Source organism: Embiotoca jacksoni, unplaced genomic scaffold (genome assembly GCF_022577435.1).
Source record: "Embiotoca jacksoni isolate LCO1_2020_lvr unplaced genomic scaffold, fEmbJac1.0.p SCAF_77, whole genome shotgun sequence".
Lineage (NCBI taxonomy): Eukaryota > Metazoa > Chordata > Actinopteri > Embiotocidae > Embiotoca > Embiotoca jacksoni.
Genome location: NW_027185433.1, coordinates 809,067 through 835,845, shown reverse-complemented (window position 1 = coordinate 835,845; position 26,779 = coordinate 809,067). Strand labels below are relative to the sequence as shown.

The 26,779-nt window shown below is 45.9% G+C and overlaps 1 protein-coding gene across 1 annotated transcript in view; it reads left to right on the top strand.

The window, feature by feature from the left end:
• Positions 1 to 5,084: 5,084 nt before the first annotated feature.
• LOC138215569 (membrane-associated guanylate kinase, WW and PDZ domain-containing protein 3-like) overlaps positions 5,085 to 26,779 on the top strand; it is a 31,769-nt gene continuing 10,074 nt past the window's right edge. The window contains 18 exon segments of the mRNA XM_069177809.1: positions 5,085 to 5,388; positions 14,436 to 14,487; positions 14,568 to 14,597; positions 14,599 to 14,812; positions 15,360 to 15,476; positions 15,669 to 15,788; positions 17,290 to 17,463; positions 17,542 to 17,758; positions 18,225 to 18,292; positions 18,982 to 19,149; positions 20,024 to 20,193; positions 20,567 to 20,657; positions 20,914 to 21,079; positions 21,165 to 21,810; positions 21,927 to 21,990; positions 22,093 to 22,168; positions 22,170 to 22,309; positions 22,416 to 22,700. Coding sequence (XP_069033910.1) covers positions 14,446 to 14,487; positions 14,568 to 14,597; positions 14,599 to 14,812; positions 15,360 to 15,476; positions 15,669 to 15,788; positions 17,290 to 17,463; positions 17,542 to 17,758; positions 18,225 to 18,292; positions 18,982 to 19,149; positions 20,024 to 20,193; positions 20,567 to 20,657; positions 20,914 to 21,079; positions 21,165 to 21,810; positions 21,927 to 21,990; positions 22,093 to 22,168; positions 22,170 to 22,309; positions 22,416 to 22,700 — 2,788 coding nt within the window. The 5' untranslated portion in view covers positions 5,085 to 5,388; positions 14,436 to 14,445.

Here is a 26,779-nt window from a genome sequence, read left to right as displayed (position 1 = left end):
TTTCAGATTCTTTTATTTTGAGATATTGAAGTCAAAATTTTGAGATACTCATACTTTGTCATTACAATAACTTAGAGGATCTGTTTTTATTGATTTATTTCCAGAGATTGTTTTTTCTCCTCTGCGGAGTCAGACAGGAACTGAATAGAAATATTATTTAACAACAATAATGATCACAAAGATCACTTTAATGAATGAAAATTTCAACCGATCGCCACAATGTTTGCAGTAACTTTGAAATTTAGCTGAATTCCCGCGATTTTTACACAAATAAATGTTGTGAACAGAAGCTGGGATGAAAGTATTAAAGCATAAAGCCTATGTATGGATGGATATATGTATGGATGTACGGATGTATATATGTACGGATGTATGTATGTATGTATGTTTGTATGTATCTATGTATATATCTATGTGCAGAGGATTATTGTGTCTCAGAGTCTCTGAAGGTGTCGTGATTCTGAAGTGAAGATTTTCGTCTGTAAATCCACTTGAAGATAAATTAAAGAGTCTGATCGACCTCCACTGAGGTGGAGGACACACACACACATTTACCCTGCTGTGTTTGTGGGGACCATCCCTGATATAATACACTCCCAGGTCTCTGATCCTGGACCCCTGAAACCAGGTCTGAACCCTGAAGGTCCGTCCCAAACTGAGGACGGGACACGGTGTCCTCATAAGGTCGGAACCGGACCTGGGTCCTCACAAGGACAGCTGTACGAGAACTCACACCGAAGAGTATCAGCGTTTAATCTCCGTCTGATCGAGTCTTAATGTTCAATTTCAACACAAAGTCAAGGAGGAAACTCTCACCTCCTCTTCCTCCTCTTCCTCTAACCCTCTGCCTTCTTCATTTCCTCCTCTTCTTCTTACAACCTACTCTTTCTCTGCTTCTTTATCTCTAACTTCTTTTTTTTACTTTCCTTCACCTCCTCCTCCAGCAACTCCTCTTCTACCACCGCCATCTCCTCCTCCTTCATTCTCCCCTCACTGCTCCTTTTTCATCATCTCCTGTTTTCCCCTTTTTCTCATCCTCTCTACATCCTCTTTTCCTCCTTCACCTCCTTCTTTTCTCCTCCTCTGTGCACTCTTACATTTTCCTCACGCCTCCTTCCTCCTGTAACTCCTTTTATCTCCTCCTCTTCCATCTTGATCTTTTCTCTCTACATTGTCCCCTACCTCCCCTTCCTCCTCTACCTCCTAATCCTCTCCTCCTTCTTCATCTCCCTTTCCTTTCATTTTACTCCCCCCTCACCTCCTCGACCTCCAGTTTTTCTTCTTCACTGCGCCTTCTTTACCTCATCTTATCACACACCTCCATACTTTGCTCCTCATTGATGATGTTTGATGTTTTGGTTAATAAACCTCTGTCGGGGTGTCACAAACTAGGGGCTTATCCAGGATCGGTGATGGACACCTGCTCAGATTAAATCTGCGACTCTGGTGCTGTTTCATTAATTTATTTCAGACTGAACTGAATTGAAAAATGTGGTGGAAGCGTCCACATACTTACAGCCACTCATCTTTTTCCTTCCCCTGATTTGGGTTGTCACAAAGCGGGGGCTCGTCCGGGATCACTTTGCTTGAGAAGGCTGTCATAGATCAGTGAGGGAAACCTGCTCAGATTAAAACTGACTTTAATGTTATTTCATCGTTTTATTTCAGCCTGAACTGAACTGGACAGCAAAACGTGTGGAAGCGTCCACATACTTACGTTCAGGACTGCAGCTGGATGGATGGATGAATGAAAAAGTGTCTCCATCAGGTCAGAGTGAGTGTGTGTGTGTGTGTGTGTGTGTGTGTGTGTGTGTGTGTGTGTGTGTGTGTGTGTGTGTGTGTGTGTGTGTGTGTGTCACTAAGCTTCTATATTAAGCCTTCATAATCCTCAGTGCTGTTGCTGGACTCAGAGAGGATTTACCTCTTTCTCTCCTTTCCCTGGTTTGTTGTTCCTGTCAAAAAAATAAATAAAAAAAAGCAAAATCAAACAAAATCAAACACAAAATCAAATTAAAAGTCAGAGTAGATATTTTACTGAACTCCTGCAGTTCACTTTTATTTTTAGTTTTCAAACCTCTGTCTGTATTTTACCTTTTAAAATTAAAGTGGTACAAAAAAAACATCATCTCACTGTTACATGTCTGACAGATAAAGATAGAAACCATCTTATAAAACAGAATGTGTTGTTGGAGATTAAACCACCTGTTAAATTAGCTGCACATCAACCAGCTGCACTCAGAGCTGATGTAATCTATAAAAAAAAAAAAAAAAAAAAAAAGTAGACCACAAACTAAATCTGTCTTGCTAGCTGTTGAATAAGGAGTATAAACAGGGAGAAGAAAAGTTTCACAAACAGGTTAAATATAAATGGATTAAATATTAAATAAGAATTCAGTGAAAGCTGTTCAGTCGTATCGCGAGTTTAAAGTTCACGTCAGAGTTTATTATAACTTTGGCTTCAAACAGCGTTTAGTTAATTTCTGACTGCTACTGGTTGCGTCAGATTTTTTGGGGGGGACACGCCCCCTGTCACTGTCAGCGAATCAGAACTGCTTTTATTTTTCTGACCTCGTTTGATTGGACAAACTGAACCGCTGACTTCCAGGTTTATCTTTAGAAAACGAATATTGTTGATAATAAATCATCATCTGTTACTTTGACTAGAGGGACTTTATCTGAGTGGTGCTTCAGCGCCTCCTGCTGGTGATGAGCGATTATATCACCTGACAAGAACTTTGTAGGAACTTTTCCTTGAGATAACTTGTATCGTGATTTGAGGTGATGTAAATAAAATTGAAGTTAAAAAAAACAACAACAAAAAAAACTTTGTTTTTCATCTCAGGCAATATCAAAACACAAATTTATACTTTTCATCAGCACAAGTTTACCAAAATATGTTTGTGCTGTTTACGTCCTGTTTGTTTACATTCTGTATATTTATGGGTTTTTTTTGCATACACAGATATATGTATTTTATTGTTGTTTCTGACTATCCATCGACAACTTCTGTTCTTTTTTTTTTTGCTAAAATAAGAAATAATAATAATCCAATAAAATCATGAATAATTTTGTTCTTCTTCGATCACATTGATTTAAATCAATTCTGTCACTATCAGACTGTTTTAATAAACACTGGGTTTAAAGCTGCAGAGCAACATATAAATATACATATTTAAAGTTTCATGTTATAAAATTAAAATATCATATTTGTCATTTCTGTCTTTCAGTCTGAATAAGTGTCAGAAATAATTATTCATTTCACCTCTCGTTGTTTCTCCCATAATCCTCTCTGGATGACCTCATCCCTTTAGACGTTCAACTGACCTCTGCTGCCTCCTGCTGGACGAACGAGGCGTCACAACCAGTGTGGAGTAAAACAAAGGAGAGGAGGAGGAAGAGGAGGGAATCATTTATTAAAACTAAATTCAGGTCTGAATCCTCAAACAGGAGATTGAAAAACTGATTTTTTTTTTTTATTTATTTTTTTTTTTAATGTAATTAGATTTTTTTTTAATTTTACTTTAAACCACGTTATTTTCTAATTTAAAAAATACTAAAGAAATTTTCTTTAACTAATTTTTCAGATTTATATTAATAATAACAAATATTGATGATGTTGTAATGAAGATCTTCACGATTTCATATATTTTTGTTTAAATATCAAACTAAACTGACAGAACTTCAAACTAAATTTGACAAAAACAGGAAAACTACAAATTTCAGACAGTGAGAGGTTGGAGGAGCTGAAACATGCCTCAATGTGTAATACCACTGAGGGCCACTAGGGGGCTCCAATAGACTTCAATTGAAAAAGCATCTGATCAGTGTTTCCTTCTGGAAATAACTCACCATTCATTATATATTAGGACTCAAATCAATCAGCATCCATCAGTGACGTCACCCGTCGCTTTGTGAACGTTACAAAGCGACCAGTATAGATTCTGTCCGTCACCATCTTTCCTAGTTTGGACCAGGAAATGACCATATTTGGATGAGCTGGGGGGAGGAGGAGCAAAGCGGTGGATCCGACTCTATCTGATTGGAAACCATGACGATACTACGTCCCGCCCCACCGATAGCTGTAACCTGACTGCACCACAGGCCTGTCAATCAAACAGACACGCCCCCAAAAACAGGTCTTCTTGAATCTTCTTTTCTAATGAATGAGGGATTATTTTCAGATGGACCTCCAGAAAACTAATAAGAAGGAGTGACTTTAGCTAACAACACCGAGATAACTGATGGACACATTTTATTCACTTTGGATTTGATGAGAGAAGTTGAATGGGAGTCTATGGAGCCGGAGGCTTTTTGGAGCCGACCTCTAGTGGCACTCGCTGGTATTGCAGCTGAAGACACTTCTATACTAATTTTTTAGACCTGCAAGCTACGAACACTTTTATATACAATCTATTAGTGACGCACAAATAAACTGTCAGACAGCACTTTGCTTTCGCGTTGGAAAGCCACGTCACCGGAGTAGCAACCTCGTTACCACGGCAACCCATGCAGATAGGTTGGTGATGTTTTGGACACAGTTTATATGTTTAAAAATGAGGCGGACTCCTCCTGACTTCAGTGTTAGTAGCTGTTCGATCACATTAGGAGGTTTTCGAGTCCCCACAATGTGACCGTGTGAACACTATTCACGTCCCCGCAATGTGAGTAACACAAGCACACACACACACACACACACACACACACACACACCACAAATACACAAAAGATACACACACTCGCTGATGTCAGCCTATTACCCTGAATACCCCACCTCATCACACGCAGGCTCCGCCCACTGGAAGGTGGAGCTCGCTCTCACTTCCATCCTTCCTTTTTCCTTCCTGGTGCCCCCCCTCCCCCTCCGCCCCCCCCCCCCCCACGCACTTACACATACAAACACACGCGCACGCGCGCGCACTTCCTTTATCATCACCCTCCTTCCTTGTTGCCTCTATGACAGAGAGGCATTCACGTATTCACTGTAGTAAAGCTCCATTAAGCTGCTGCTGCACAGCCACCTGCACACACACACACACACACACACACACGTGATACAGTGAGCACGGTCACTGTATCACGTGTGTGTGTGTGTGTGCGTGTGTGTGTGTGTGTGTGTGTGTGTGTGTGTGTGTGAGATCTCCCACTTTTAACCGCTTTGCATTTTTTACCTGCAGTGGACATCACGCACTGTCACGCGTGCACGCGCTCCTATCACCGCGCACGCTCGCTCGCGCATGCACGCAGCAGCAGCGGCGGCGGCGGCGGCGGCACCGAGGGAGCGATCAATACACTAAAAGCCCGGAGAGGATTTAAACCGGAGCGGAGAAAAGACGCGGCGCGCGGCGGGCTGGCAAAACCGGAGGGCACGCGGCGGCAGGAATTATGAAGGTAACGGAGCAGCCTGGGGGGGCGCGGAGGGGGTGGGTGGGGGGAGGGGGGGTCCCGGTTTGTTTTTCTTTTAATTTCCCCCCCGTGTGTGTGTGTCTGTGTTTTGTGTGGCACGAGGAAGCGCCGGGGCACGCGCGTGCTGTGGCCGTTTTGACCGAGAAACCCGGTTTGTCAGAGCAGGTTCTTTTCTCGCTTTTTTTCTGCAGGTACAAACGGCGCTGTCAGCACATTCACAGCCGAGACATGCAGCCTGCTGGCCGGGCAGAGGGGCAGCGGGCTGTCGGTCACATCCTCCATCAGCACCGTGTGTGTGTGTGTGTGTGTGTGTGTGTGTGTGTGTGTGTGTGTGTGTGTGTGTGTGTGTGTGTGTCACCGTGTTAAAGCAGAACTGTAAGTGTAAAGTAGCAGCTGGATCACACTGGATCAGTGTGAGTGGATGGGGTGACACCGTGTGTGTGTGTGTGTGTGTGTGTGTGTGTGTGTGTGTGTGTCCGTGTGTGTGTGTGTATGTGTGTGTGTCCGTGTCCGTGCGTGCGTGTGTTTACAGCTGCGCTATAGAAGCTGCTCTTTGTCTGCTCGGACCGTTTGTCATGAATGGCAGCAGGAGTAAGAAGAGCAGGAGGAGGAGAGGAGGAGGTGTGCGCACACACACAGGGGGAGCTGGTAGTACAGTGATGATGAAGAGTGCAGCGAGGAAGAGGAGGTGGTTGACTTTAGTGTCCACTCACTGCAGAAGGTGCTGATTTACTGCTCAGGATGAAGATGAAGAGGAGGACGAGGAGGATGAAGGAGTGATGAAGAGTGTTCGGAGGAGTTTCCACTTCCTGTTTGATGAAGAGTGTGACGGGGTGATGAAGAAGAGGATGATGATGATGAAGCTGATCGACCTCAGACTCCTCCGATCATGAATCTGGGTCTCAGAACTGAAAGATCCGCCGAGCTGATCGATCCGAGCTCTCATCACTTCTGACATCGGGAACACGGAGCAGTGACATCATCTGTCAACCTGTCAATCAAACGCTGGATTTATCCGTCAGGAGGCTCCTCACCGCAGCGACAACAACAACAACAACAACAACAAGTCGTTAAATGCACACATGATAAACACGATCATCTGACCAAGAATAAGATGATGAATAAATTCAATTGAAACATAAAAATGTATTTCAAAATGAATCCAGATAAACTCGCAGAGGTCCAAATGTTCTTCGTCTCTTACGGAAACAATTTATTCGTTTTTAAAGAAACTTCAGAAGGTCATCACTCGTAATATCAGAGAACACAGATGTTCTACTGTTCATCATGGTTCTGGGTTCTCTGGTTCTGGAAACAGCTCTGGTTCGTTTTATTTGCAGGTTCTTTGGGTTCCTGAAACAGTTCGAGACGTGTTCTACGTACGGAAACGGAGGCAGGTCATGTGACAATTGTGTGCTTAATGGGAGGAAGTACAAAGGACGCTGAATGCCATATAAGGAGGCAGGAGGCGGGGCTTGGCGACTGTCGCATGGGAGGTTGTCGTTGGAGTTCGGAGTCTTCGGGAGTTTTGTTCTCCGACTGTAACCACGGGTGTTTCCACGTGTTTTTATTTAGTATTTTCTTAGAGCCCGCGACGCCACGTTGTTACTCCTCCCCCTGGTGGACGGTGGGCGTATTACACACTTTTCTTGTGACGACAAAAAACTCAGCGAGGTTCAAAAATATTTGTTTCAGTCTGGAAACTGGTCACGTTAAGGTTCACTCGGAGGGCGGACCAATCAGAGACCAGTGGGCGTGGCCAAATGTAATGACATTAAAGTTACGTCATTTGGTGGTCAATGCTGGTTGGTTAAAGCGCCCCCTTGCTGTGAAACAAGTTGTTCAGGAACCAAAACTAAAATCTGTCGACTAAAATGCAGCTTTTAAAATCATGAACAACTTATCAGCGACTAATATGTGAAATTAGAAGTTTATAGCTGCTGTTTTATTAAAATATTTAATAGATTAAAGCAGTTTCTCACCAACAAAATGAGTGAATATGAACTTTTTTTCATTGTAAATTGTTTGTTCATGTTTCTAAACCGACTGATCGAAGCGTTTCTTCCAGTCGAACCTCGAGTCTCTCCGATGTTTCCACGAGAAGTCGTTTGGCTTTCAAGCGCAGGAATGTGAACGGAGGTTAAAACGTTGTTGACGAAGCCGACACATGAAAGTGTGTTCGAGGCGTGTGAAGAGGGGTTTTGTCCTCGGGTTAATGTTTATCCGGCGGTCCAGCAGGGCGAGTCGAGTCAACACGACAACAAACTGAGCAAACGGGAGGAAAAATACTCTCCGATGATTCACTTCAGACTCACAGGAAGTCCAGAACGAGAGTAAAAAAACGTCTCAGTCCAAACGTAAAAACCTTTCGTGAAACCGTTGGAATTAAATCAGATTGACTGCAACACAGGAAGTGGATTTAACGTTCAATAAAATTTCATTACTTCAACTTGTCCCGTCAAATATGTGAAAATAAAGGATTTTATTCACCTGCATCAAAATTGGGACGTTTAATGTGGAATTTTGTGGTAAAATGTGTTTAAAAGAACATTTTATTGTCATTAATTTACAGTGAAAACGCTCTTAATTTGGCGGTGAAACTAAAATGTTTTTAAAATGCTTTCAAACAACCTTTAAAGTTTGCGTTCATGTTGAATTAAACATTCGTATTAATGATAAAACAGCAGCAGCTCCAATAAACTTCTACTTTCGCATATTTGTAGGTGATAATTTGTTCGTTTTGTTTCATGAGAAACGTAAACAGACCGAACTGCGGCACTCGTCCTTCGGTTCACGTTTTGACCTTTGAACCTTTTTCTGAAGTCCAGTTTGAGAATTTATACTTTGAAATTTTTTTCAACTCAGTATCGCGATAAAGCCTGTAATACACACAGTCGTCCACCAGAGGGACGCGTACCTTCTGATACACCGTTAAATAAGTACGAGCAGATTGTAGTATCCTTCACGTAAAGTACGTAATCTTTCACGTAAAGCAGCGACGGATTTAGACCACATCTTTACGTTTTTAATCATTTGTAGAAATGAACCGAATTAAACGGGAATAAATGCGATTGTTTTTGAGACGAGCGGGAAGTGGAGATGACGGGAGAGAAAACCACAGAAGAAGAAGAAGAGAGGGATGACAATAAAAGTGTAGAGGAAGAGGAGGAGAGTCATCGCATCGTCTCCGCGTGGAGGATGCGTCGGATCTCCGGTCCTCCGTGACCGATCGGACTGATAGATTTCTAATTGATCGGCGGTCTGACTCAGCACTTCCTGCTGCCTTCAGGAGCTTTCAGTCGGCGTCACGGTCGTCCTCCTGACCTCCGACCTCGCCGTCAGCCCGAGCTTGCGTTCAAGTCCACGATTGCTTAAAAAACGGAACCGTCCGTCCGTCCGTCTCCACGGCGACCATCTGCCGACGACATCATCATCCTCAGAGAGGCCTGCCCTGTCTGCGGTGATGACGTCATCGGAGGCCGCCGGCCGAGCGCCCGCAGATTCAGACCGACAGCGGCTGTCGGAGCCGCTCAGCGTCAGCAAACAAACACCGACGTCTTCATCCTCGGCAGGCGGCGACCTTTGACCTCCTGCTGCCTGGATGCAGAAAAAACATTATTCTGAATTTTGCGGTGCAGTTTCAAACAGAAATCGACTTTTTTATATTTGTTGATGTTGATGAACAACCCAGATTAACCTTTAAAATCTCAGAAAACAGGCTGAGGAAGCTGATGTGCATGCACGTTACCATGGTAACACATATAGTTCACTTCTTTGACGGTTTAGGTCCAGAAGGCGGATTTTCTTTTTTTTTTGTCTGCCGTTTTAGCCCGAAATCTGGCTCCAAAGTAGAGCAGCTGTCACGTTATAATAAAAATAATGTTTCCTCCAGGGGATAACGGCGCCCCCCTGTGGAGAATGTGACGTCCGATTACAGTGAGAAACAAAGACTATATAAAAAAAGAGTTCGTAGCTTCCAGGTCTGAAAAATGGTTCCGTTGCAGAAGTGCCTTAAAGCTGCAATACCAGCGAGTGCCACTAGAGGTCGGCTCCATAGACTCCCATTCAACTTCTCTCATCAAATCCAAATTCGATCTCCACCTTAAATGTTAATTGTGATCGGTCCGATTTGTTTTTATCGGCTCTCCTGCAGGATTTTTTTGAGACAATTGGATCTTCTAGCACTTAAAAATATCTAAACAAATTTCAATCGGATGAAAAAAACAGACCCGACCGCGGTGGTTTCTTACGTCCTCTTCCACGTTTTTTTTGTCATCATGAAGCCGTTTTTTTTTTACATGTTGCCCTCTAGTTTGACCAAACACTGCATGTTTGATTTAATCCTGTTACCTCGAGATAAAGAAGCTGAACGACATGTTCCTGAGGAAAACTGGGTCAGTTGGTTCTACTCTGGTTCAGTTGGTTCTAGTCTGGGTCAGTTGGTTCTAATTTGATTCAGTCGGTTCCAGTCTGGTTCAGTCGGTTCCAGTGTGGTTCAATTGGTCCTAATTTGGTTCAATTGGTTCTAGTCTGGTTCAGTTGGTTCTAGTCTGGTTCAGTTGGTTCTAATTTGGTTCAGTTGGTTCCAGTCTGGTTCAGTTGGTTCTTGTCTGGTTCAGTTGGTTCCAGTCTGGTTCATTCGGTTCGAGTCTGGTTCAGTTGGTTCCAGTCTGGTTCATTTGGTTCCAGTCTGGTTCAGCTGGTTCTTGTCTGGTTCAGTTGGTTCCAGTCTGGTTCATTTGGTTCCAGTCTGGTTCAGTTGGTTCCAGTCTGGTTCATTTGGTTCCAGTCCAGTGGTTCTAGATGTCGCTGTACGTTTGTTTCATCCTGTTACCTCGAGATAAAGAGGACTTTTCTAAGGATAACAGTCGTTATCGTCAGAAAACGGCCGAGATAACGAGGTGATTAACTCGTGATCTGAAGATAACGGGATGAAATGAAATGACGTAATAACGTCTGTTTTTCTGTGAAATCCGAGAGCGAGTGTGGATTTATTTTGTGTGACGGCGTGAAATCAGCAGCTGAAAATTGGAGCAGGAACTGAAACCCACTTCGGCGGAAACAAGTGCTAACTAAACGCTGGTGCTTTGAAGAAGCCTCTCATTAGTTCGGTCGTGTTCGTAGGAGAAGATGCACGTCTTTGATGTTAAAGACGACAAGTTCCCAGAGGAGAGGCGGAGAGTTTGTGTTTGGAACTTATGAATGGAGCGGTTGGAGATGAGAGCCGAGAGCCCCGAGGAGGCGCCGCCCGTCTGAAGACGACGTCGTCTGATCCTGACAGGTCGGATGCCCGACGCGTCGCGGTGAAACGAGACGACTTCAACAAAAAAAAAGAACCTGCCGTCAAACTGAAAGTCTAACGGAGGGATCGGAGTAGAAATAGGACTTCCTGTTTCCATCCATCTGTCCGTCTGTCCATCATCCATCAATCTAACATCTGTCCATCACTCCAGTCTGGGTCAATTGGTTCTAGTCTGGTTCAGTTGGTTCTAATCTGGTTCAGTTGGTTCTAATATGATTCAGTTGGTTCTAGTCTGGTTCAGTTGGTTCTAATCTGGTTCAGTTGGTTCTAATCTGGTTCAGTTGGTTCTAGTTTGGTTCAGTTGGTTCCAGTCTGGGTCGTTTGGTTCCAGTATGGTTCAATTGGTTCTAGTTTGGTTCAGTTGGTTCTAGTTTGGTTCAGTTGGTTCTAGTCTGGTTCAGTTGGTTCTAATCTGTTTCAGTTGGTTCTAATTTGGTTCAGTTGGTTCTAATTTGGTTCAGTTGGTTCCATTCTTTGTCAGTTGGTTCCCTATGAAATCTTCTTAATATCAGTCTCCAGCTGTGAGCAACTGAAGAGGAGCGTCCTGTCTCCCGGGCGAAGGAGTTATTACGAGCGTCCTCCAGTATAAAGTGCAGAGTCTGAAGATCTGCAGCCTCATTAGAGACGCTAAAATGTCAGTCAGCATCCAGGCGACCACACACACACACACACACACACACACACACACACACACACACACACACACACACACTCACCCACACACACACACACACACAGCAAGAAAAATGGGTTACATGCAGTTAGACAGAAAAAACAAAGGGAAATGAGGCCACGTCGAAGCGAGCATCCTCTCAGTCTCTGACCTACATCTGACCTGCCGCTCACACGACGACGGCAAAACCAAAGTCTCGATTAATAATTCGCGTGCCTTCGAGACAGCGAGCATCCCGATCTGACCGCACAGAGTTCTGCTTTCCGATCACCGGAGACTTTTCTTTTTTTTAAATTTATTTCTTTATTTTTTTTTTTACACCTTCGGCATCTCTTTCAGAGAAAAACTCTCCTGACACACAAAAGAACTGTAATCCTGTCGGAGAGTCACCGCCACGCTTCCGTCCGCCGCCTCGAGCGAAAGGAATCACAGATTATCACCACGTGGAGCGGATCAGCGAAAACAGGTCTCGCTCCGTTCACCGACCGCTTGTTTCAAACGTGACGTCGACGCGGACAAATGTGACGACGTGCTGTCGGAGAAACTCGCGAATATTTACACGCGAGACGGTTCACGTTGTGACGGAAAAGTTTTCGTGACTAAACGAGTGAAATTAGACGATAAGTCAGGCGACGTCGCAGCGAGCCGTGGTTTCTGATCGTCCCGTCGCTCAGTGAAGGTTGCAGCTCAGCTCAGTGTTTATTTACACTTATTGAAGGTCACATGACTGTTTGCTCGCACGCACGCACGCACACACACACACACACACACACACGCACACACACACACACACACACACACACACACACACACACATTCCTGCACGCACACCTACATAAAGAGAGTGAAAGCGTCCACTCCCTGAACACTGTGAACTCTGATCAGGCTTATCAGAGAGAGGAGGGAGGGGGGGAAGGGGGAGGGGGGGGGGCAGAAACTAAACAGAAGATCCTGAAGAGACGAACGAACAGGAACTCTGACATGGAACACACACCTGCTCACAGCATTCACCTGTAGAGGTAACACACACACACACACACACACACACACATTTAATTCAGTTCCCACCATTCAGAGTTGGAGCAGGCTTTTATTTTGAAGTGAGTCCGACTGAAGTGAACGAGGCGAAAGACAGGAAGTGAGAGAGAGAGAGAGAGAGAAATGGGGCGATCGAAGACAGGTGTTAATGTCGTGTTAATAGTAACACACTTGACTCCTCGCTACCTTCTTCACCTCCTCGTTACCTTCTTCACCTCCTCGCTACCTTCTTCACCTCCTCGTTACCTTCTTCACCTCCTCGCTACCTTCTTCACCTCCTCGTTACCTTCTTCACCTCCTCGCTACATCCTTCACCTCCTCGCTACCTTCTTCACCTCCTCGCTACCTTCTTCAACTCCTCGCTACCTTCTTCACCTCCTCGCTACCTTCTTCACCTCCTCGCTAACTTATTCACCTCCTCGCTACCTTCTTCACCTCCTCGTTACCTTCTTCACCTCCTCGCTACCTTCTTCACTTCCTCGCTACATCCTTCACCTCGTCGTCACTTTCTTCAACTCCTCGCTACCTTCTTCAACTCCTCGCCACCTTCTTCACCTCCTCGTTACCTTCTTCACCTCCTCGTCACCTTCTTCACCTCCTCGTTACCTTCTTCACCTCCTCGCTACATCCTTCACCTCCTCGCTACCTTCTTCACCTCCTCGTTACCTTCTTCACCTCCTCGCTACCTTCTTCACTTCCTCGCTACATCCTTCACCTCGTCGTCACTTTCTTCAACTCCTCGCTACCTTCTTCAACTCCTCGCCACCTTCTTCACCTCCTCGTTACCTTCTTCACCTCCTCGTCACCTTCTTCACCTCCTCGTTACCTTCTTCACCTCCTCGCTACCTTCTTCACCTCCTCGTTACCTTCACCTCCTCGCTACCTTCTTCACCTCCTCGCTACCTTCTTCACCTCCTCGCTACCTTCTTTCCTTTTAGTTTAAAGCTTTCACTTCTGATCTTCATGACTCTGATTTTACGACTCTGAGGCTCCGCCCCCTCCGTGTTTCCTTACAAGGAGACATTTTTTATCTGACTAGGAAACTTCCTGCACACATCCTGTGCGGTTCCCCGTCTCCTAACTAGGAAGCTTCCTCGCCTCCTCGTGTGTGTGTGTGTGTGTGTGTGTGTGTGTGTGTGTGTGTGTGTGTGTGTGTGTGTGTGTGTCGGTGCGTCGAGGTTCAGTTTGTGTTGTTGTTTGTTTCCCCTTCGACACCCACCTCCACATATGCTCATCCATATTTAATGCACGCTGTCTAGCAGCCTGCGAGTGGTGTGTGTGTGTGTGTGTGTGTGTGTGTGTGTGCGTGTGTGTGTGTGTGTGTGTGTGTGTGTGTGTCTGTGGGTATGACTGTGTACAAATGGTGTCAGTGGCTGGTCTGCATGTGTTTGTGCTTGTGTGCATACGAGTGTGTATTATAGTGTGTGTGTGTGTGTGTGTGTGTGTGTGTGTGTGTGTGTGTGTGTGTGTGTGTGTGTGTGTGTTATTGTGTGTATATTTATATATGTGTGTGTTTGTGTGTGTGTGTGGCTCCCTGCTGTCTGACACCATCTGCCGTTGCGACTCGATGGAGGAGCTGATCTCAAACAGGAAGCTGATGACACGTTTTTCTGTTGCCGGGAAACAGAATGAAAATCATCTGTTTCTGACGATACTCTGAATTTTTTGAAGAATCTTAAAGGGAGGAAGTGAAGAAGGAAACATGCTTCCTTCTCAGGAAACGAGGAGATGAAGAAGGAAAGGTGCCTCCTTGTAAGGAAACAAGGAGACGAAGAAGGAAAGATGCTCCCTTAAAAGGAAACGAGGAGACGAAGAAGGAAAGGTGCTTCCTTGTAAGGAAACGAGGAGACGAAGAAGGAAAGGTGCTTCCTTATAAGGAAACGAGGAGACGAAGAAGGAAAGGTGCTTCCTCATAAGGAAACGAGGAGACGAAGAAGGAAAGGTGCTTCTTTGCAAGGAAACGAGGAGCCGTTAGTGAGCATGCTCAGTAACTCTCCTTCTGTCTCCTTCTGTCTGCAGCTCGGCCGCCATGTCTAAAGCGACGGTGAAGAAGCTGCACTGGCGCTCCAAGGTACGAAACGTTGAACCCGTCGGTAAAAATCTGAAGGCCGAAAGTCGAGTGTGTAAATTCGCCCTCCGTGTCGTCTGCAGGTGCAGGAGAGCTTCGTCCCGCTGGGGGGGGGGCGGCGGCTCCGGAGAGCTCGGTCTGGCCATCGGGGGCGGGGCAGACTACGGCGAGTTCCCATTCGTCACGGCGGCCCCTGGGGGCGGGGCCACGGTGGGCGACATCATCTTAGAGATCGGGGGGACGCCAGTGCTGGGGATGACCCTCGGTGATGTCAGAGGAGTCCTCAACTCCTGTCCTCATCCAATCAGAATCAAGACCGTCTCACCAGGTCAGAACAGGAAGAAGTTCATATCTATGTAATAAAGTCACTGTTCATTGATCTGGTTCGTTCACTTCTGACTGGAAGGTACGGAAGCCCTTTAGTGACAATAAACCACAAAACAAATTAGAAAGTCATGATAAAAAAGGCATTTCAAAATTTATTTAACTTTATTTACAAGTCAAAATTTTTATGCAAGAAGTACATAAAATTGTAATTAAATTAGCCTCAATTTCTCGAAAATCTTAATTTCTTAATGTCATAATTTTGACTGAAATTTGTTTAAGTCACTGAAATTGAAACCACAAAAACTGAGAACTGATAAAAGCTCTGAAACAGGAAGCTTATTGTTTAAATGGAAAATCTTATTTTGAAAAGCAACCACTTCCTGCAGCGGTCAAGATGAACGTTGGTGAAGTAGAAATAGGAGTTAGAAAAATACAGATACACACAGCAGATAGGTCAATGCTCTCACTTACTTTCTTGGTCGCTTGCGTGACATCACTGTGACATCACTGTGACATCACTGTGACATCACTTCCTGTCTGTGTTTCAGGCTCGTCTCTGTGTAAAGACCTCAGGTTGTATCTCAGCAAGTGTTTCACTCCGGGCTCCATGGACAGCCAGCTGCAGCAGCTCATCAGGGAGAACCTGTACCTGCGGGCAGTACCCTGTGAGACACACACACACACACACACACACACACACACACACACACACACACACACACGATTTCCAATTTGTAAGAAATCAAAATCAAAAATTCACTGAAAATGAGTCAAACGTCTGAGATGATGAAGGTGTCATTAAAAACCGGACAGAGTGAGACTCCAACCCCCCCCCCCCTCCCCTCCTCCCCCCACAGGTACGACCCGGCAGCCTCGGGACGGAGAGATCTCAGGTGTGGACTACAACTTCGTGTCCATCGAGGAGTTTTTCTCCCTGGAGGAGTCCGGCGCTCTGCTGGAGAGCGGCAAATTCAAAGGTACGGAAAAAAAAATCAAACGCACCCCGGGAATAGAAACAGCGGAGTGTCCCCTTTAAGAAAACATCCTCAGGTCCTAATGAACCAGGTGGCAGCTTCGGTAACCGTGACGACGAATTGAAGCTTGATCTTTTTTCTTTTTTTTTTACAGTGTTTTTATTTATTATTTTTTTTACAGTGTTTTGAGAGGAAAAGAGGATTTTGGTGTCTCTAATCCTTTCAAACCTCAACACTCAAACCTGCACCTCCCCTCCCCCCTTCCCGTCCCCCTCCCACTCACCTCCCCCCCGTCCTACATCTCCCTGTCGTTTGATTCATACCTCCCCCCCCCTCCATATTAATCTGATGGGATTAAAGACACCAAAATAGAAACTGAATTCACACGTTACAATCTGTTTTTCACACTGAACAAAGTGACGCGTCAGAAAGTGGCAAAAATAATATTACGGTTTCACATAAACCCATATTTAATTAAAAATAGACCAAAGACAACATGTCAAATGTTAAAATGGAGAAATTTTATTGTTTTATAAAAAAAATATCTGCTCATTTTGAATTTTAAAGGAGCAACACGTTTTTTAAAAAGTTGTGACAGAGTCAACAAAAGACTGGAAAAGTTGTATAAAGATTAAAAAACTAAACAAACACCTGGTGGAACATCTGACAACTAATCAGGTTACCATGGCAACAGATGAGTAACATGATTGGGTATAAAAAGATGATTTCAGAGAGGCGGTAGTCTCTCAGCAGTGAAGATGGTGGAGAGGTTCACCACTCTGAAAGACTGTGTTGGAAAATAGTTCAACAATCTAAGAATAATGTTCCTCAACGTAAAACTACAAAGAATTAGTGGATCTCATCGTCTACGGTTCATAATATCATTAAAAGATTCAGAGAATCTGGAGAAATCTCTGAACACAACGGACAAGGCTGGAAACTAGTATTGGATGGTGGTGATCTTCGGGCCCTCAGGCAGCACTGCATTAAAAACACACTATTCTGGAGTGGAAATCACTGCATGGGCTCAGGAACACTTCTGAAAACCATCGTCTGTGAACACAGTTCATCGCTGCGTCCACAAATGCAGGTTAAAACTCTCCAAAGAAGAAACCAGATAGAAACATGATCCAGAAACACCGCCGCCTTCTCTGGACTGAGATCATTATAGGATGGACGAATAAAAGTGTGACGCCACACGGTGGTAAACGTGAGTGTTGCATCCATCAAATTCAAAGTGAGCATTTTCTTTTTTTTTATAAAACAATAAATGGTATGAGTTTCAACATTTTATTTGTGGCCTATCTTTTAATTAAATATGAGTTTACGGGATCTGAAAATCATCGTTTTTTTTAAATTTTATTTACATTTTACGCAGCGACTTTTTTCTGGGAAACCGGGTAGTAAACAAAACGACTACAAAAGTAGCCACAAAAAGTTTGTCCGATCCGAGCTCTGTTTTTAGTCGCCGTCTTATTCGTTCCGTTTCTTCGTCCAATCACAGGAAACTACTACGGGACGCCCCGCCCCGTCCACATCGGTCCGGAGAGTCCACCAATCACGTACCAGGAGCACCGGAACCTGCTGAGGAACTTCAGGACGAGGAGCAAGTCTCTGAGCAACCTGGAGAAAGCCGTGGAGGAAGGAGACAACAGTGAGGAGGACGGCGGGCTGTCGGGTAGAAAACAGGTCACATGACAAAGCTCCCGGTCGCACCTGCGCAGGTGTGTTTGTTCACCAGACGCTCTGCCTGCAGGTAAGGTCGGAGCCCCGCCCACCATCCTGCCCATCAGCCAATCGTGGGAGTCGGCGGCGGGGAGTCGGGAGGGAATCGAGAACGGCGTGGGAAGAGGAGTTGGGAGAGGAAGAGGAGGAGGAGGAGGAGGAGGAGGAGGAGGAGGAGGAGGAGGACGTCCACTGCCTGAGAACTGGGAGCTGGCCTTCAGTGATTCAGGCGAGCCGTACTACATCGAGTGAGTACCAATCAGAGATCAATCATCAATTAAAACACCAATGATCTGTTTTTTTTTACAGCTGAATTAAACGCTTTGATTCTGACTGTTGAAAAAATATATTGAGGTGAGCTGTGAACGCTGTGATCCTGTTTAAAACCTCTAATTTTAGATTTTTTTTCAATGGAGTCTGGCACGCACGAGTGATTTCATTCCTTATTATGAACCGCTACTTGCTGATTTCTGTTGGGTGAATTTTTACGAGTCCGTTTTTCTTTTCTTGCAAAAATCAGACAACATCAGAGCCACAAAAACAGAAGCTGTGACATCATCGCTGACTGTTTCCCGTGACTCCAAAATAAAGGCTATTTTTCAAAAGCCGCCAAAGCAGGGCAGAGAAAACACTTAATTTAAACTTACAGTCGGGTTCAGACAGATGATGATGATGATAATGATGATGATGATGATGACGGTGTCTCTCTGACAGTCATAACTCAAAGACGACCAGCTGGCTGGATCCTCGAACTCAGAACAAAGAGACGACTTGTACAGAACGTGAGTCGCTTCAATTTTCTCGTTTACTTTTTGTATTTTTACGTCACTAATTCAAAATAATAAATAAGAGCTCTTGGAAGTTTGAGGTCATTACTTCAGTTTGGTTAATTGCTGGATTGTTTTTTCTAAATTTTCTGTCTGGAGGTTTTTGTTTTTAAACTTCCTATTTGGAGCTCTTATTTTGACAGCAGCAGCCAGCAGGGGGCAGCAGAGGCTCACAGACACAGTAACATCCTGTCGGTTCCACCTCACTCCTCTTTTATTTCTTCATGATCTTCCTGCGGCAGACTTTGATTTTTAATCAGGTTCTTTCAAAGTAAAAGAACGATGCAGTAACACGTCAGCCTTTTTCTGAGTTTTACTTTGAAAGAATGAGTTCACTTCCTCCGGTCAGAGTGAAGTTAACTGTCCTCTTTCCCATCCTCTTCTCTCCTGTCCTCCTTCTCGTCTCCCTCCTGTCTTCTCCTTGTCTCCTTTGTCCCCTCTCTCCTTTTCCTCCTGTCCTTTCTGTCCTCCTCCCTGTCTCCTGTCCTCCAACTGTCTCTTCTCTCCTCCTTCCTGTCCTCTCCGTCCTTCCCTGTTTCCTGACTCTCCTGTCTCCCATTTTTCTCCTCGCCACGTCTCCTGTCCTCCCCTGTCTCTCCTCCTTCCTGTCTCCTGTCTCCTGTCCCCCCCCCCTGTCCCTCCAGTCCCAGAGTTCACGGAGCAGCCCAGCCAGCTGAAGGGTTACTCCATCCACACTCGTCTCTCTAAAGGTCCTCGAGGTTTCGGCTTCAACATCGTCGGAGGAAGTCGTCCGCGAGAGTTCCTGCAGGTGTACAGCGTCACGCCGGGAGGACCGCCGGCCCTCAACACAGGTACAACAGAGCCGGACCAGAACCAGAACCAGAATCAGAACCAGAACCAGGACTCTGAAAATCCACGTTAAACCAGCAGAGAGCTTTAAATGGATGGTCTTTATCTGCGTGGAGGATTACGGTCCGTTTGGTTCTCAGCTCTTTGTTTTCTGGACATTTCTGGATTTATGATCTGAAAACTAATCCACACACACACACACACACACACACACACACACACACACACACACACACACACACACACACTTTAATCTTCAACACACACACACACACACACCTCTCACGTGCTCCGAGGATCAGCAGTCACGAACGTCACACGTGGTCATCACACAGCTTTCTGTCCCGAGGATGAAATGGAAAACAGTCCATCAGCGGAGGCTCCGCCCACAACGTCCGACTCAAATCACACAAAAAGTTTAAATCTTTAAACCGAAGACGACGGATTCATAATCAAAGTTTGTGACCCAAACCATCAAAAACTGCGAGGCAGAATTTGTTTGCAATCCAATTTATAATAATAATAATTCAACACAACAACAATGTGCAGTCTCTGATGAAACCACATTTCCCATAAACCCCGCCCACTTCCTGTTTCTCCAGCAGGTGTTTAAAAAAAAAAAGAAAAAGATAATTGTTTGAAGCTTCAGTTTCGGTGGATCTGATTCGAAACCATGACGATACTACGTCCCGCCCACCGATAGCTGTAACCTGACTACACCACAGGCCTGTCAATCAAACGAGACACTCCCCCCAAACGTTTTTTTTTTTTTCAGAGTTCGCAGTAAGTGGGCGGAGCCAAGCTGACGCACACATGTGTTTTGTAAGATGTTTTTCACCTGCTGACTGACCGGACTCGCGTCTCCCGGTCTCTCAGCCGACATCCTGGTCTACATCAACGACAGCTGCGTTCTGGGCCGGTCCCACAAGGAGGTGGTGGAGATGCTGAAGTCGGTTCCGATGGGTCAGAGCGTGGACGTGGTTCTGAGGAGAGGGTACCCGATGCTCTACAACCCGGACGGATGTCCCAAACAGAGTCTGGAGACGGTACGGTCCAGAATCAGAGACCCGGACCGGGTCCAGTCTCATCGCCACGACTCTATTTTACAGAAACATTATTTCACCGGTCCAAATTTTTTAATTTGTAGTCGGAAACACATAAAAATTCACCACAAAGTGCAATTATTTTAATAATCGATCATTTATTTCATTTTCTCAAGTTATGGAAACAATTTCGAACCTCAAACCAGTTAAAAAAAAGAAAAAAGATTAAATTATCAAAATATTCTCCAATACGTTTTCTGAGCAAATTTATAAAGAGAGACGTTTCTTTTAACCTAAAAAAAACAAACCTTTTAAAACCAAACTTTTTAAACTAAAACACTGTTGAATGTTTGTGACCTTTGACCTCTCCCAACAGCCGCAGACCCCCAGCGAGCCGTCCAACCTGAACCGCGGCCCGACGCAGCTCACCTACAGCCGCACGCTGGACGCCAACGGCAGCACGCCAGGTCGGCCGCCGAACATCCCAGAACCACGTTCAACACGTAGAAATTCATTTAGAGGCTCAACGTTACTTTATTTATTTACCTTTAAGACATTAAGACCTTGTTTACTTTGAAAATATGAACTATAAAACTATAAAACACAGACACTTCCTGGTTTCCACCCTTCTTTTAACAAACAACATTTCTGTCTGATGAGTTAAAAGGTTTTTAACGTCAACGTGATGCGCTTAAAAAAAACTCATTTTTTACGTATTTGTAGCTCAAACCCCGCCCTCCTACGCCGCTCAACCAATGACGAACGGACTTACAGGCCCGCCCACCCCCACGTCTTCTGACCCCCCTCTTGGTCCGCCGCCCCCTCCGGACAGGACGCCGACCAATCACAGCGACTCTGATGGCGGCCTGTCGAGCGCCGGAACTCGAAGGTCAGTGTTGGCGTTAGCAGTGTTAGCATATTAGCAGCGTTAGCAGCGTTAGCAGCTGATTGATTGCTCCTCCCCCTCCCCGCAGGTCGTCCCTGATTCGCTACAACAGCAGCACCCTCCCCGCCCTCTCCTCCTCCTCCTCCCTCCTCCACCACCAGAGCTCCAAGTCCTCGGAGAGCGACCTGTCCTCCTCCACGCTGCCCATCTCCTCCTCCACGCTGCCCCTCTCCTCCTCGTCCTCCCACGGTCTGTCCAAGCTGCCCCTCTCGCAGCCGGAGACGGGCCTCCTCCCCGCCCCCTCCAGCCCCGCCTCCACAGACAACACCCCGCCCGGCTCCGCGCCGTCCGCCGGCCTTCCGGCGCAGCGTCCGCCGATGCCCCAGACCTCCGTCGCCCCGCCCCCGCCCAGAGACATCCCCCCCTGCGGCTTCAACGGCTGCCCGGCGAGCCACCAGGCGCCCGCCCCGCCCTCCCGGGTCAACCCGGGTCTGGCGCTCCCCCTCGGGGCGGGGTCGTCGCCCGGGGCGGGGCACGGCCGGGAGCTCGTGCCGGTGGCTCTCGGCCGCAACGAGGGCGGCGGGCTGGGCTTCAGCGTGACGGCGGGAGGTCAGGGAGGTCAGCTGGCGGTGGTGAGGCGGGTCTGGGACCGGAGGCAGTGCCCCTCGCTGCAGACCGGAGACACCATCGTGAAGATCAACGGGGCCGACGTCCAGAGCCTCAGCTTCTCCCAGGTGAGAGGTCACCGCTCGTCAAACATCAGGCGGCACGAAGCAGTCGGGTCCAAACCTGGATTCAGGACCCCGAACAAAGTCTCCGGTAAAACTACGAGTTTGTTTCCTTTCTTCAGGTCCAGAGAGTCCTGCAGGAACACACCAAACAGGGAGAGGTGGTGCTGCTGGTCTACAGGGGAGGTATGTACGGGCGGAGGTACGACTGCACTTCTTAAACACCCCCCCCTCCCGCCCCCTTCAGTCCCGATGACTCGATAACTTCCTCTTCCTTTCCTCCCCCAGGTCCCGTCTCTTCGCCAAGCGTCACCCCCAACCTCTACAAGCCCCTCACCTCCCCTCTTGGTCCGACCACCCCCTCCGACCACCCCCCCTACTTCAGCCGACATGCCTTCCCTGTCCACGGGTGCCTTGGTGGGGGGCGTCCCCCCGCTCAACCAGGCCGGCTTGGCCCTCGAGAGTCCTCAGGAGGGGCACCTACCAGCTCCAGGGACCCACCAAGGTAAATACTTCGGTATCATTTATCGAATCCGAGTCCAGTTCTGAGTCCATTTATAGAACCCGTCCTCCCCCCATCCTCCCCCTCATCCCCCCTCCTCGTTTCCCAGGGGCCCCTCCTGCCCAGACGCCTAACGGGCCCCCGGCCTCAGCCCTCATCCAGAGCACCAGCTTCCTGGATTCGGTTCCCGTGACGCTGACCTTGGAGCCGCGGGACCTGCTGGGAGTGGAGGAGAGCGCCGGCGGACCTCCAGCGGTCAGAGGAGGCGGAGCAATGGGAGCGGTCGCCAAGGACGCCAGAGGAGGGGGCGGAGCCAAGGCAGTGGAGGTGGAGCTGAGGAGGCGGCCGGCGGAGGGCTTCGGGTTCGTCATCGCCTCTCAGGAAGTGAGTGGAGGTGAGTGACGGTCGAAACCCCGTGAAACGCTTTGGCTGACGACGGTGTCACATGTCATCATACATCAGGCTCCTCCCACACGGTGTCATGATGCATGTATGTGGAGTTACACGTGTTGTAGGACAGATTTCATGCCACCACAGAAAACACGCAATTTGACAGTTCTGAAGGAAAATCTGGAGCGAAGAGAATCTTTTTCTGAGTTCTGTTTGATCTCATGAACAGAACAAAAACTTTTCATTTAAAATGATAGCTAGCTACAGACTGTGTTGTTAGCTTGGTACGAAGGGCGGAGCAGGAGGCGGAGCCTCGGCCTCGAGCTGGCTAGACAGCTAGCAGTTACTGAACAAGTTTAATCTGGAACAGCGAGCTGTGTGATAGTGAAGATGGTGGCGGCTGGGTTCAGTGAAGTTCAGGGGGCGGGGCCCCACATTTGGGCGGGGCCTCAATAGCATGTCTCCGCCCACTGGTGACTAAATGATGCCACCAGAAGAGGGCAGCAACGTGTCTGAATTTAGCTTCAGTTCCAGGTAGTTGTTGCTTCGTCCTCTTTACGTCATCATGTCTTCTTTATACCGTCTGTGTGATGAAGTCTGTTTTTCGTGTGGCTGTAATGACCGCTGCAGCCTCCAGGGGGCAGCAGCAGCCCTCTAGTGGAAGTAATCTTTGTTTTTCTGAAGTAAAAGCAATAATATGACAGTAAAGAATTATAAAACTGGAGGGGATAAAGCTCAGTGATGAAGAGCGAGATATATTTATTCTGGATAATCTCTGTAATGTTTTCAGAGACTCGGGTCAAAGGTCAGCAGGCAGATGATATCTGGACTATAAACAAAACTTCAGGATGATAAAAATGCTTCGGTTCAACACGATAAAACCAGGTAGAGTTGACGCAACAAAAACAATAAGCGGCTCTTTATCAGGATCAACTGGACAGATTTAAATGTTACTTTCAACTTTTGTACAGAAAAAAGTATGTTTTGTAAAAACTGAACTTCGTTCTGAGCTGACACACGATTAAAAAAAGAAAGTGAAATAATAAAGACGTAAAGAAGAACAGGAAGGAAAAAGATTTAAATATTAGATTCAACTTCATGTGAAAGAAATGAATAGAAATAATTATGTAAATAATTAAAATCAAGACTGATATGGTCTGCAGGTTTAATGATTTTATGAGTTTTATATTTACGTATACAGGCATTTGATTTTTGTTTATTTGATTTATTTTCTTGTATTCTTTAAATTGTTAAATACATGTAGAAGTACCTCAAAACTTGACTTACTGTAAGAACAGTACTTCAATTTAAATTACTTAAATTGTACTTTTCCTTTGAAGTCTAATAAAGTTTAGTTCATATAGATTATAAATATATAGTTTATATATAAACTCCTTCCTGCTGATTTTACATTTAAAGCTCAATAACGTCTAAAATTATTATTAATGGGTTCAAACAAAGGAAACATTTGAACTGTTAAATCTAGAAACTTAAATTAATGAATTAATTTATCTATATGAACACTGTCGGACATCAGATACACTTATTTGAGGGAAAGATTATTCAGGTTTGAAATTTAATAAGAATAAAAGGTGGTTTTGTAAGATATTTCACTTTATTTGAAAAACAACAGAAGCTGTTGTCTCTGTTGGACACCTGAGCTGAACGACGCTGACGAGCAGCACTCGAACGCATCGCCTCCTCCTCCTCCTCCTCCTCCTCCTCCTCTGGACACTACAATCACCTCCTCTGTTAAACCCCCTTCCCTCCATATGTGTGTAAGTTTCAGTCCCCTCCCATTTTTATCTGCTGGGCTTTGGCCACGCCCCCTCCAACTCTCTCTCTCTCTCTGCAGCTCAGCTCTCACTCAGTTTCACTGGACCGCGTTCAGAGAGGCCCGACCTGCCTTGTACTGAGAGACGGAGAGACAGAGAGACAGGAGGACGGAGAGACAGAGAGACAGGAGGACTGAGAGAGAGACAGGAAGGAAGGAAGACAGAGAGACATTAAGACAGAAAGGAAGGCAGGTCAAGAGAGAGACAGAGCGAAAGACAGGAGGACAGAGAGACAGGAGGACAGAGACAGAGGCAGGAGGACAGATAGGACGTGCAGTTGTCTTCCTTCTGGGTTCTGGTCCGGACTGTCCATCATGTTGGAACGACTGCAGTCGGCTCTGAAAACCGTGAAGGACTCCAAACGTAAGTCAGACGTCTTGGGTGGGACGAGGAGGACAAGGAGGATGAGGAGGTTTGTGTGTCTCCTGTTGGACGAGGAAGTTTGTGTGTCTCCTCTTGGACGAGGAGGTTTCTCTGTCTCGTGTCCACGCCGGTTGTGTCCCCGGATTTTAAGACGAGGTTTTCTCTGCCGGTTCTTCTCGTGTTTTGTTTGTTTGTTTGTTTGTTTGTTTGTTTGTTTGTTTGTTTGTTTGTCTCTGCGATAAAAGTGTCCTCTGATCTGATTGGCTGTTGACCGATCTGCGACGGAGAATCAAAGTCAAACTGGAACTTTAAGACATGTTGCATTGTGGGATTGTTGTCGGAACGTATCGTTGTGAATAAATATCGTATGATGTGTCGTAAACATTGAGGTCAAGTTTTCATCTGAAGTCATAAAAAAGACTCAAAGAGACGTAAAAGTGTTTAAAACTGACTTGGACACAATTAACAAATGAAACTATTAAAGAATAAATAATTCAGTCATTCAGTTTTGTCTGAAATCGACTCCTAAAAATCAGCTTCCAACCAACTAATATTACAATCCGTGTACTTGTCACTGATTGGTCGGTTCAGTCTGGAGCCTTTTTCTGGTTGAATGGAGAAAAATGAACAAACATGTTTATTCATTAATATTATTGGAATTACAACGTAACATAAAATCGCCTCCAGTTCTTGTAACTGGTCAGAAAAAGTTTGAACCAACCGGGAAGTGTTGTTCTTTTTTCCTGCCGCTCGCTCTGATTGGCTCAGACCTCTCGACGTTTCGTCTTCGGTATTGATTCTGTAGCTTCGTGATCAGACAACCTGTTCGTCACGAGGACGTGAAGCTGCTGTCCATTTGTTTCCTTCCTCTGATTTCCTCCCTCCTCGTCTCCTCTGTCCTTCCTCCCTTCTTTCTTCCCTCCTCCTCGTCCTCCTCCGTCTTTATCAGCTCTCAGGAATGTTTGAAATATTTTCACCTCATTGAAACTATCTGCAATTATGTGTGTGTGTGTGTGTGTGTGTGTGTTCTCATACCTCTACCCTTCTGGGGACGTTGTGTCCGGTCCTGACTCTTCTGCACCTGGTTTTCGGGTTCAGGTCCTCACAAAGACAGATAAATAAGAACAAACGTGTGTGTCTCAGTAACATGGAGGTGAACACACCTTCAGCTGGTTTCACGTGACCGCTCCGTGTTCAGGATTTTAAAGGTCCGCTCCACCGAAAACACGACGCTCGACCGAGCCGAGACGCAAATCAAACAAACCCACGGACGAATTACAGCGACTCACACACACGTTTCCTCTTTATGATATAATAAATATCCATAAGGGAGTTAAATGTTAAAATATTTACGCCCCTAAATGGAAGTCAAGCGTGTAAAGATATCCCAAAAATATCAAGTACGGAGAATAATTCACCATAAAAACATTTATTTAGTTTTTTTTCTGCTCATTTAAAAATAACGTGGCGTGTGTGTGTGTGTGTGTGTGTGTGTGTGTGTGTGTGTGTGTGTGTGTGTGTGTGTGTTATGTAATATTAAGCCTCTGTGACATGAGTCTGAGAGCTGACTGATGGAGCTGCGACTGACTGGCTGTTCGTGCCCAGATGTGCCGTCCTGTTTTCCAGCTGTGGCTCCGCGGGTTTAAAAAAAAAAAAAAAAAAACGCAACAGACCCAAATCACCAAATCACAGAGCGGACGCGTTCGTACATTTGAAACTAACGTTAAAGTCTGTCCGGTTTAAAACACCAAAATGTCATTTTTATTTTGTTGTCCTGGGATGGAGTTCTGTCTTTGTGAGCACCGTGTTGCTGTTTGTTCATCACCAGTTCGATGTTTCCTCAGCAGGGGACCTAGAAGCTAATTGTAAGCTAAAATGCTACAAA